The 12881-nt window shown below is 41.2% G+C and overlaps 1 protein-coding gene across 1 annotated transcript in view; it reads left to right on the forward strand.

Moving 5' to 3' along the window:
• The window catches only part of dscaml1 (Down syndrome cell adhesion molecule like 1), a 141846-nt gene that overhangs the window by 106363 nt on the left and 22602 nt on the right, over positions 1–12881 (forward strand). The window contains exons 14-21 of the mRNA XM_061682125.1: positions 747–843; positions 923–1051; positions 1129–1296; positions 1375–1445; positions 2181–2421; positions 8271–8417; positions 9192–9347; positions 11905–12044. Of these exons, the coding sequence (XP_061538109.1) occupies positions 747–843; positions 923–1051; positions 1129–1296; positions 1375–1445; positions 2181–2421; positions 8271–8417; positions 9192–9347; positions 11905–12044 (1149 nt within the window). The remainder of the gene's footprint in view (positions 1–746; positions 844–922; positions 1052–1128; positions 1297–1374; positions 1446–2180; positions 2422–8270; positions 8418–9191; positions 9348–11904; positions 12045–12881) is intronic.

Here is a 12881-nt window from a genome sequence, read left to right on the forward strand (position 1 = left end):
GGATGACATCAAAACACTGAGTGGATGCGTTTTAAGTGTGCGGCTATGACATCGCTGATTTCTACATTTCTTATAACGAAAGAAATGGTCAATATTATCAGAGCATAAAGGGCCTGATTTAATAAGATCCCAAATAGCAAGCGCAACATTGCGTGCTCGCTCTACAGATGGCGAATGCTGTTGATGGGCATGTTGCCTGTGATTTAACAAATAGCGGGACCTAAATTGCATGTTCACGCCAGCAGATTACGCACGCTGTTGGTAGGCATGTTGCACATGATTTGATAAAGATGGCAAATTTTTACCAAGAACCAAATTCCTTATCTTGCATTGTTAACAAAGTGAAAAATATCCCACACCTTTGCATCTTTATCTGGAAGCACACCTTATTTGAATGAATTCTTGTTTGGCACACATGCACCAAGCCTCTACAAAGTTTTATGGAAATCGTTTTTGCATAATCCTGCTCACTAACAACTGAGCAGTGACGAGAAAACGTCTTGGTGGGGATATGTAAATGTTTGTAACTTTTTTCTACCAAGTGTGTAAAATGAAATCAAAACGATCAGTATTGCTATGGATCCTGAATCGTAACTTTCTCATATTGCAACTCCAGTCAAAAAAGCGACCACGAAACGAAACGACTTTGCGATAGCACTGGAGAGTAGACCTTAACCACACCACCTTCATTAGCTCCTCAGAGGCAGTTAGTTGGAGTTCTAATATGTCTACGTGTCCACTCAAAGCTGAAACCAGCAGAGCGTGAGGACTCGGTCTTCTTCTCCTGTCACGCAATCAACTCGTACGGCGAAGGACGAGGCCTCATTCAGCTCACTGTGCAAGGTGCTCTTCTTTACGCAGATGAAAATCAAATGATGAGTGTGCATCTTCGTTAGTTCCATTCACACTGCTTATTCCTCAGAGCCCCCAGACCCTCCAGAGCTGGAGGTGCGAGAAGTGAAAGATCGCAGTATGAACCTGCGATGGACACAGAGGTTCGACGGGAACAGCGTCATCACCTCCTATGACATCGAGTATAAGAACAAGACTGGTATTTACAAGTACTGCAGAAAAATGGGATCAGTTTATTCTGTGGATTGAAAGGAAACATTGTCATCTTTTTTTCAGATAACTGGGAGCTGAAGCATGCCACTCGAAACATCTCCCCCACTAACAATCAGGCCAACATTGTGGACCTTCACCCGGCCTCCGTCTACAGCATCCGTATGTACTCCTACAACGCCATCGGCAAGAGCGAGGCCAGTAAGGAGCTCACCATCAGCACGGAAGAAGCTCGTAAGTACATGGCAACGTGTGGAAAGCGACAATGTTTGTGTGGCTTTGTGACAAATGGTGCCTTGTCTGTTTTTGCAGAGCCTGATGGTCCTCCCATGGACGTGATCCTGCAGCCGGTGACCTCTCAGAGTATCAGGGTTACTTGGAAGGTAATGCTTTTTGTTTACTGAAGAGGTGGCAAAACTACTCATTCTGTACTTCAGTAGAAGTACAAATACTTTCTACTGTTAATGATATACAATGCCCATTTTGGTAGCCCAATGGAGAAAAAAAACTGCACACAAATGTTTTCCCTCTTTTATCAACTTTCATAGTGCTCATTCTTCGAAGAAAAAAAAAAAACCTCGTAAGCATTGGCCCAGGTTTTTATCTAATCAAAACGTGTTTCCATAGCTTTGCTGACATTGTGAATTGATGAACAAAGAAGCGCTACGTTAACGAATAGGGGTTGCACGACTTCATTTTGGGGTTTTTTCAAGTCGACGCTATTGTGGTGAAAGCCAATTCGACGTCGACTTGTCGCTGATGTAGTCATTGATAGTCCAGTACTGTAATTTAAAAATATATATAGGAGGTCGGAATGCTTTGCAATTCTCTATAGTCACTGACAATGCTGATTCAGCGAATTTACGTAGAACATAGAAGTTAGAACAAAAGAGCATTTGGTATCGTTCGCACAATTTGGCCAAATGGGGAAGCCTTTTCTTACTCTGGACCCACCACAGCAGTGGCCTCTGGATGGTGAAATTTTGCCATGTTCACAAATAATCACAGAACTCTTCATGTGCGGTAGAGTAATTCCCTACTCCGCTGCTAACACTGAATTCTAGGGAGCACCAGAAATCACAGATTATAGCTTTAACGCAATTAATTTCACCCCACAGGCTCCCAGGAAGGAGCTGCAAAATGGAGTGATCCGGGGTTACCAAATTGGCTACAGAGAGAACGGCCCAGGCAGCAGTGGCCAATACAGCATTGTGGAGATGAAGGCCACCGGAGACAGTGAGGTGTACACGCTGGACAACCTCAAGAAGTTTGCGCAGTACGGCGTGGTGGTTCAGGCCTTCAACAGAGCTGGCACCGGGCCCTCCAGCTCCGAGATCAATGCGACCACACTTGAAGATGGTAAGGACCCGTCATCATTTATAGGCCACAACAATGGGTACACCTGCTCACTGTAATGTGTCAAAAGAAGTCTAATGTTATAACCAATACTGTTTTGCATTGTAGTTAGGTCAATTTATTGAGCTACATTACAAGCAAAACAGCTCTCAGTATATTAAAGTGCACTTCTGCACTGCAGTAAACGACAGTACAATAAAAAAAAAGGAAATGTTTGCTTTTTCAAGTGTAAAAATGAACTGATTTGGTGACCAGCCGCCATAATTGATGCTTTTCAAACAGCACGGCGCCGCATGAGCAAGTGGAAGGGTAAACTGTCACCAACCCGCCAGCTTTGATTCACAGATACTGCACGTTCTGTGTCGCTTTGTCATCGCCTGAACTGTGTCACATTGCTCCATCTTTTTTCACTGAAAAATCACTGCATTCGCTCTATTCTAACAAGAATGAATGTTGCCTGCTGTAATCCAAAGCTTTCGTACCCAAGCGGTGCACAAAAGAGCGCGGCGATAAAGAGCTGGGTGATGAGATGGAAATAAACAACTACAACATATCTTATTGATGTTTTTTTTTTTTTTTTTTCAACTCAACAGGGCCAAACATTTGCTCATTTTAGATGTTGTAATCTGCAAGCTACTCTTCAGTGAACTGATTCCCTTGTGTTTGCTGATGAGACAGATGCTTTACTGAAAATGCCTTCATGAATCCTCTGGATTTTAGAAGTGTAACTGATTAATAGAAATGATTCAATCCAACAATAATTATTGCAATAGAAAATGTACCATATGGGTGAGCCGTATTTAAAGCAGGAAGAAATGGACCATAACTAGGGTTATGGCTCAAATTGAAGCAGAGGTGGTACCATTCTGATCATTCAATCATGTCAAGCAAATACGTTTTCTTAGTTCTTTAAGACCAGACAAATAACTGCATCTCATCGGTAACATGAATTCTAACTTTTTTACTACCTGTAATTATCTACACTGTTTCACCTGCATTCATGACTCCCCTCACATTGGACCGTAACAAAATATCCCAAACACATCTGGGAAAATGTCCGATAAAGGCAAGTTTGAAGTTTTTGGCCATAATTCCGAAATGTATGTTTGAGGGAAACACAACACTGCTCATCACCAAAAAGCGATCATACCTACATGGTGCATGCATGCTCCATGATGGAGGCAGCATCGTGCTTTGGGGCTGTTTTCCTTCAGCTGGAACTGGGGCCTTAAACAAGGTGGAAGGAATTATGAACCGTTTGAAATAGCAGTCAGTGTTAGCACAAAATCCTCAGGCTTCTCTACTAGAAAGCAACACAATGTCAGGAAAAGCCTACTGGAACATCTGAACTTTATTTGGGGTTAATAAGAGGCACTTTAAACTGTGTCAGATGACTCCCATTTAACATGAGGTTGAATGTGATTTGTTAATTCTGAAAACATCCATCCATCCATCCATTTTCTGAGCCGCTTCTCCTCACTAGGGTCGCGGGCGTGCTGGAGCCTATCCCAGCTGTCATCGGGCAGGGGGCGGGGTACACCCTGAACTGGTTGCCAGCCAGTCGCAGGGCACATACAAACAAACAACCAGTCACACACACAGTCACACCTATGGGCAATTTAGAGTCTCCAATTAATGCATGTTTTTGGGATGTGGGAGGAAACCGGAGTGCCCGGAGAAAACCCACGCAGGCACGGGGAGAACCTGCAAACTCCACACAGGCGGGGCCGGGGATGGAACCCGGGTCCTCAGAACTGTGAGGCTGGCGCTCTAACCGGTCGGCCACCGTGCCGCCAATTCTGAAAACAGTCACATCCCAATTATAAGAGAATGGTGTGCAAACTTGCGCAACCACATTAAGTTGTTTATTTTTACTTCCCCTCTTGAAAACATTAGAAAACATTTTCACTTGAGTTGTACAATGTATAGGTCACATTAATCCTAACCAATGTTTAGGAATTATTTATCTTGGTCTCATTTTTTATGTCACAACCTGACCCCGAACCTGGCATTTGAACAGGGGTGTGCAGACTTTTTATATCTACTGTATTTTCCATCTGACATACTGGATTAGAAGTAGGAAAACACATTTTCAAAAAATGTTCAGCTCTTCCCTTGGACAGTTATTGGACCAACTTCCAAATGTTTCTGGTCGAGTGCCCTCCCATCAGCATAATACCACAATTGCAGTTCAAAATGACACCCAACTAATCCACCAATTGTCCAATAATAACAGTTTTCAATATGTCTGAGTTTTAACAGCTAGGGGTGACCCAAAATTAGGCAGAGATTGCCACCTCCAACAGGCAGGCAGGAAAAATAGCCTGATATCCACTAGAGCTGGGTATTGTTAAGAACCTCACAATTCGATTCAATTTTTGAATCTTTAGGTTGCGATTGAATTCGATTTTGATTCTTTCGTTTGTGATTCAATTCGATTCGATAGTGATATAAATGCTTTGATGTTGATTCAGTAAGAAGTCGAAATACACAAACACCTGTTGAAAATGATTATTATTATTATTTCATGCTCATGAGAACATATGTGGATGTCACCTCACACTTTGGAGCAACAAAACATCAGATTAGTTGGGGTTTTTTTTGCACAGAAATCATTTCTTTATGCATATGGAGTACAAAAATATTTAAAAGGGAAAGTGCATGTAAAGTTGATATTTCTATCCTCTTGGAAATTGTGATGAAAATTAAAAATTATTTCTAGTACAGCTTAAAAAAGACCTTCCTTTTGTCTGTTTCCTGTGTTCTGGAAACACACAAGATTCCAAATTGACCCTAAGGGTCAGATTTAAAGGTTGAAGGGACCGCTTACATGCCGCTGCTGCTTCCTTTTTAACCTTTTTGTTGTTGTTTGGTCGAATCACACACAACCCACCACTGGTCCTGTATTTGTATTATTTTGACTTCTGCCCCCATTAAACAAGAGGTGTTTTTGTTAAAATTCCATCCATAGTTTGTTATTTATTTTTTCCAAAACAGGCCATCTCCTGATACAAACCCACACATACAAGCACACACACAGTGCACAGTTGGCTGAGCCGCATTGGGCCAGAGCAGCCAAGCTCTCCAGTGCTTCCCTGTGGCTGTCACCGTGGCGACAGTGATATTGATGGCCATTATGATAATAGTGATAACAACAAGCATACTAAAAATAATTATAATTAGCTTGTCTGTCGGTCCGTCTCTCCCTCAGCCTGCTTCCTGCTGTAATTATCCGCAGCTGAGCGCTTTGTCTCCCTGCACTTCTTTTCATCTTTTTCATCTACCCCCCACCCCCACCCTTGCAGTCCAAAAATGCCTCACGTTTTGTAGCTTTTCCTCCTTTTTTGTTGTCTTATTAAAAATCCAGCAAATAAACGCTTAATTTTTACTCTTCCTCGCCACCTTTCTTCCTTCATTTATCCAGTGCTATGTAATGCTCACCGTTTCTCCGGAATAAGCACATGCCCTCATTTATACCTGCATCCAAATTATTTACACTTGTAGCCCAAAGGTCTATTCATGCAAGGCCCAGTTTCTTCGCTTCCTCCGTCCTCCTCCCCACCTCGGCCCTCCACGCCAGCTGCCCAGAATAACGGCCCTGGCGGACTTGGCCCAATCTCGAGTCTTTCAGTCCGAGCTCTTCCTCTCTTCCTGCCCCTCGAAACCTCCCTGCACAAGTTGACTTCTGTTCATTATCAACGCTGCGTGTTATTCAACGCCTGAAAGGCCAATGGTTCAGAGCGGACACCTGGACAAGTTAGAATAGAGCTAGGCTTGTGCTCAGAAAGAAACCGGGATACATTTTGCAAGCCCGTTGAATTGCAGCGGAAAGGTCTATTTGGGCTTCATTAATTAAATGTCAATGTGCCACCCGTTACACACACTCTTGATTTACTCTCAAACCTCGGCCAAGACTTCCTTTTATTGTTTTCATTAAGATGACACCATACTCAACTATAATGCATTAGTGGGAACATGCAAAATTGGATTACGTGAATTATTTCACCCTCACAACTGGACTTTTTTACTTTAAAGGAATTTAAATGAATGGAAATGCCATTAATCTGTTCCACCTGCACAAAAAAGCACCACCAACATCTTTGTGAAATGTTTTATAATAAGCAAAGTCGGACACTCTAAAACATATTGTAAGCCAATTAAATAGAATGTAAAGAATTAAACACTTGGTGCATTATGATTTCTTGTTTCAAAGCCCATTGACTTTGTGGTCTTTCTGGTGTCTGCGCATTGGCCACCAGGAAGCAGTACAATAAAGACATTCATAATCAACAAATAAGAGTTTCCCAACTAAGTGACCCAGTTGTGCAGTATTATTAGTCCTTTATTAGTCTTTATTAGTTTATTAGTTATTAGTCCAAAAGATCGAGAATATATCCTGTGTGTATTGTTATATTATCTGTCTACATGTGTTGTGGCACCGTTTGTATTCAATATCCATTATTTAAAGTGTTTTAATTACTCCGACACTGATGGCAGTTTTGTTAGCATGTCTATGACATTTTGCGTTGTGTATTAGCAGACTTCCGACATTATGGTTTAGTTAAATACACATGTAATTGTCTTTGTTTTATGTTTAAACTGGAACTTGGAGGGGGGGGGGAGGGGACAGCTTGAAGCAACCACTTGAAGAAAGTTGTTAACTATCTGCTGCTTGCCGTGAAGTTCACTGCCACATTAACCGTTCGTAAATCACATTTTTGCTTGCAACTCAAGACAATAAAGTTGTCCGAGGGACGGCTGCTATCTTGAAAAACTCCTAAGTTTGGTCACTCGTAAGTCGAGGTACCACTGTACTGCTAAACATTTCCACAATCAGTCAGTAATGCCATTTTAGTAACTGCAATGTTAATGTTCTGATATGCCGTACTTCCTGAAACAGTGGCCTCCCTGTTCGTCATCCACTTGAATAAATGCACTCCACATCATAAATATATTATGTGAATAAAATAAAATAAACAATCTTATTACACTAACTATAATAAAAACCAAGACACCATCCAACATCTCAAGTGCTTTCATGCGGACTCTTTCCATTTTAGTGTGCTCTAAACGATTTGACCACTTAGAGCAGGAAGGAGGAATTTACAAATGACTCACTGGGCTTCTCTGAGAAATCAGAAATGAATCAAGCATCTAAACATTCATCCACATTCCTCTGTTAGTAAAGTATGTAAATAACTATAAATTGACATGTTTAGAAATAATAATAATGTGATTTACTCGTTTTTTTGTAATATCTTGAATTTTTTAAAATTCATGGTTCACAATAATTATGTTTAACCATTAAAAATATTATTTTGGTTACAGAAAAAGTATATTTTAGCAATTACCACTAATGTAAATTTAGAGTATCTTTGGGATAAACCTTACATTGGGTGATGCTGTAATAAATGTGTCCCACATTGTATATACTACCATTGATTTTGTGAAAGTTCTCTATGTATTTTACGTTTTTTTAATAATTTACAGGTGATACATTATTTTAAGTAAGCAATAAGTCACTCAGGTAAGACTACCACAAGGAAAATATTTCTAAGATTTTATGCATGCAAGCAAGCACACACACACACACACACACACACACTACTCAAAAATCACCTCTTTGTTGTATTTAAAAAGAAAATCTATCTACCACATGACAGCATAGAATAAATTCTCACACTTTTGAAATAACTGTCTATTTTCTTTCAATAAAGAGAGAACCTTGAGAGTAAATGTTTTTGGAATTTGAATTAAGTCATGAATAAACAGGCTGCTCCTAATTGTTAAGTTGAAATTCAACTTAAGAAGCCGGAGTTGTTCAACCTGTCCTTTTCCCACTGTGCTCCCAGTTCCCAGCCAGCCTCCTCAGAATGTGCGTGCCATTTCTGTCACATCGGATGAGGCTGTCATCTCTTGGGCCGAACCCCCCAGGATGACTCTACATGGCGTTTTGAAGGGCTACCGTGTCGTCTTTTGGGCTGTCTTCCCTGACGGAGGTGAGTTGCTTTAACCTGTGTTTCCCAACCTTCTTGCAATAGGTAAAGGTTTATGCGCCCCAAACCGGAAATACTTTACAAAACCAGACAACAGAGATGAACGAAGCAACTTTACCCATCATTAAATATAAGTATGTATCCTGCTCATCTAAAAATAGATCATTTTATTTTAATTTTTCATTTTCCTTATTTGATTTTTTTTTTGTCTTATTATTCAGTGTGACTCAGCTGAGTGGTAGGGTGGCGCCCTTGCGCACCCTATTGACCAGCCACCACAGGCTGAGGCAAACATTTTACATAAAAAAAATTTCATGGCACACCACCAAACAAAAATATTTACTGCAGTAATAAAAATCTTGTCTCACTTTACTAACATATTTACTCGCTCAGTGTGTACGCTGTGACTTACTCTGTTGTGTGAATGGCAATAGATGAATACACAGGTTAATTGTACCTTCTGCCATCAAGAGGAAGAGCATTTACAGTCATTTCATATCAGACAGTCGGGGGGAAATCTTCTTATACAGTCATGGCTAAAAACACTGGCGCCCTTAGCCATGACTGTAAGTGTTCTGCCTATCACTATATGTCACTGACATAGATTAACAAAGGTATTATTCGTACAAAATAAATAAAAATGTTCAGACCAATAAAGTGAAATTGGATCATTTCCTGCAGCTCTGTTCTCTCACAACACAGTACAGTGGTTGCAAATCGATTGAGTATGTGCCCAGTGTCCTCTCTGAACATCAGTCTGTCATCTGTGCTCTTCAGAGTGGGGTGAAATGCAGAACATCACCACAAGCAAGGAGCAGGTGGAGCTCCGGGGCCTGGAGAAGTTCACCAACTACAGCATCCAGGTGCTGGCCTACACACAGGCTGGCGATGGCGTGCGCAGCAATGTCCTGTACATCCAAACCCGCGAAGACTGTGAGTCCACTCTTGATGTATTTTATCTTCACACGTACATGGATAAAGCAATTTTATCTAAGGGTTTAAGACGATTCATCTGCAGTGTGGGAGGCGCATTTGTGCGGGGGGTAAAGGTTCTTTGTAAGGCTGAGGTAGCTGATTAAAACCTCTTTGTGCTCTGATGTGCCATTACCAGTGCTAATGAGAATTAAGAGGCCAAAAAGTGTGTGCATGTGTGTGGCTGTGTATGTGTGTGTGTGCGTGCGTGAGAGAGATGAGCCCAAGGGTGTGGATCTGTCCATTGGAGGGAAGTTTTGTGTGTGTGCGTGTGTGTGTGTGTGTGTTACTTGCATGTGCAAGTAAGTGTGTGTTAGCGTCGAAAATACACTATTGTTTGTTAGCACTTTTTGCCTGGCACCCTGTACAAGAGAGAGATTAATTCTTTGTGGTTTAGGCAGAATTAATTTTGTGCTTACACCAGTGGGTTGTGGATTACATCCGGATCCGCCTCTCCGCTCTTTCCCTGAGGCCCCAACAAGGGAGGAGGGAAGCGGGGGTATAAGCGATTTTTAAGAAGTGTCATTTCAGAAAAAAAGGCCTTTATTCTGTTTTCCTGTTTCCCTTTTCTTTGTGTTAGCCTGACTGCAGTAGCTCTTCAAATATGTGCGCGGGCCCATGTGAGTGTTTGTTTATCACATCAAGGCTGAGCGGCTCTTTTTTCCCCTTGATGCGGGCCGACACTGTGTCCGGGGGCAACCTCTTCACATACGTTCAACGTTATCTTTCTGATCCCTTTGCCCTCGGTGCTGTGTGCGGCATAAGCGAAAGTGTTTACAGTGGAGTTGTGCAAACAGAGCAATCGTCAGCCCGCCTCCCTCTGCCGCATAAGCAGAGATGACAGTGATTCACGACCGCCTTCTGCGAGGGTCCCTTTGAATGTGCCTACATGTGTTTACTTGGCCGTGCTTGTTGTGGTGCTTTGGGTACATTATGGTCCTCTTTGAGCCTTCGCATCCATTTTAAGTGAGTATCTCAATAAGTGCACCTGCACCATCTAGTCAATAGAATACAATATAAAATGTGGGGTTTACAAAGATATTAAATCTCATTTGTAACTGCTAATACAAAATTATTGTTTAAAAGTTGTGCAATTCACAGATCTACGCCACTTGAAACTATAAATAAAAACAGTGGTGCCTTGAAATACGAATGACCCAATCTTGCGCAAAGGAAATGTTTCTACTAACTTTAAATTTAGCTCATGGAAAATGGGAGCGAAAATAAATGTTTATTTTTGTTCAGTATAGTCAATCTTTTCAATGAATAACGCACCAAGTGTTCACAATTTATTTTGTTTGACACAGCACTTGTATTGATTTCACTCAATGGCGCAAGTGTACCTAATGTTGTGGGTTGATGAATGCTGTGTTAAACATTTCTTTTTCCACATTTGTTGCTTCAATTCAATGGACATTGTGCTGCTTGTTCTCGTGTTTGTGCTTTGAGCACTTGCGGACAGACAGAGACACACAAGAAGAAGAGTTTCGCAACACCGGTACTATTAGTTAGTCTGTCTATGGCATTTTGCATTGTTTGTAAGCATTAAGATAAACAGCCTTGGTTAAGCCAAATCTATGCAACTGGGGGTGGCCATGAGCAGCTTGAAGCCTCTCTTTTTTGAAGAATTGTCAAACTGCAGCTTGTTGTGAAATGAGTTCAGTTAGCGGTCACCATAAAACGCTCGTAGCTCAAATTTTTGCAAGTCAAAGCAGAAAAATCGGCTGAATGACAGTTTGTATCTCTGGGTCACTCGTATCTCAACGCTCCACTGTAATGCGCTTTATGAACTTTGTCTAAGACCATTTCCTCAATAGTGGCCTCTGGTCTAAGAGAAAAGCCTGTCCCCATTAATCACCAGGTACATTCTCCACTTGGGATAAACAAGTAAACATCAAATATATTATTGTTTTAATAAAATACCATTATTTAGCAGTTCTATAAAAATGAGTAGTTTGCATGTTCCCCCTGTGCCTGTGTGGGTTTTCTCCGGGTACTCCGGTTTCCTCCCACATCCCAAAAAAACATCCACGGTAGTTTAATTGAAGACTCTAAATTGCCTGTAGGTGTGAATGTGAGTGTGAATGGTTGTTTGTTTATATGTGCCCTGCAGTTGGCTGGCGACCATTTCAGGGTGTACACCGCCTCTCCCCCGAAGATAGCTGGGATAGGCTCCAGCACGCCTGCGACCCCAGTGAGGAGAAGCGGCGCAGAAAATGGATGGATGTATTCGTACAAATTAAGGCCTCCTCAATTAATTGTCAGGCACTCTCTGCAGATGAGTGAATAAATTATCTTTGACTCTACATGAGAAATGATGAAACATCTTTGATGTTAAAGGGATCGATCTGCACAGGAGTCTAATTGTATGTATTTAATTACTGTGGTTTAATCAAACACAAAACTCCACAAAACATTAAGGTAGTTCTTTGTTTTTGTGTTTTTGGAAAGCATACATATATCATTCAGTTGGTTTACACTGTCCTCAGTACGTTCTCTGGCTCTTTCAATGATGCAGACCCTGGGCCCCCAGCTGGCATCAAAGCTGTGCCCTCTTCCGCCAGCAGTGTTGTGGTATCCTGGTTACCTCCTCATAAACCAAATGGAATCATCCGCAAGTACACCATCTACTGCTCGAGCCCTGGATCAGGCCAACCGGTGAGTTAAAAGGGGCGCATGCAGGACTTAATGGGAAGAGAATGAAAGGGTGAAGAGACCGTTTTAGAACATGACATGTTTGGAGGAAATGTTTTTGTTTTTTTTCATTCATCTTGGGTTTTTTTTCATTCATCTTGTATTGTATGTAATTCATATAATGCAAAGATAAAGGTGAATTGATTCAATTATAATGTGCTAGGATTGTGTATGCGATCGTGCACTTTTTGCTGCAGTCTCAGCACGAGGTGTGTGTGTGAAATGAGCGCTGTTCGTACCGCAGTGCGCGCGTGTGCAAGCTCACCCTCCCGCCTTATTTGCATATCTGCGTCTCATCACGTTGCCAGGACAACCTCATCTGTACATCAAGCAGGGCAGAAAAGCACACACACATGCAACTCAGATTCACACGCCGACAGTATCTATCTATCTATCTATCTATCTATCTATCTATCTATCTATCTATCTATCTATCTATCTATCTATCTATCTATCTATCTATCTATCTATCTATCTATCTATCTATCTATCTAGCTATCTATCTAGCTATCTATCTAGCTATCTATCTATCTAGCTATCTATCTATCTATCTATCTATCTATCTATCTATCTATCTATCTATCTATCTATCTATCTATCTATCTATCTATCTATCTATCTATCTATCTATCTATCTATCTATCTATCTATCTATCTATCTATCTATCTATCTATCTATCTATCTATCTATCTATCTATCTATCTATCTATCTATCTATCTATCTATCTAGCCATCTAGCCATCTAGCCGTCCATCTGAAACTCCCATGCAGAGTTCAGGATGATTACTATGTAAATGAGT

The sequence above is a fragment of the Phycodurus eques genome, chromosome 7 (assembly GCF_024500275.1).
Source record: "Phycodurus eques isolate BA_2022a chromosome 7, UOR_Pequ_1.1, whole genome shotgun sequence".
In the NCBI taxonomy this organism is placed as follows: Eukaryota; Metazoa; Chordata; class Actinopteri; order Syngnathiformes; family Syngnathidae; genus Phycodurus; species Phycodurus eques.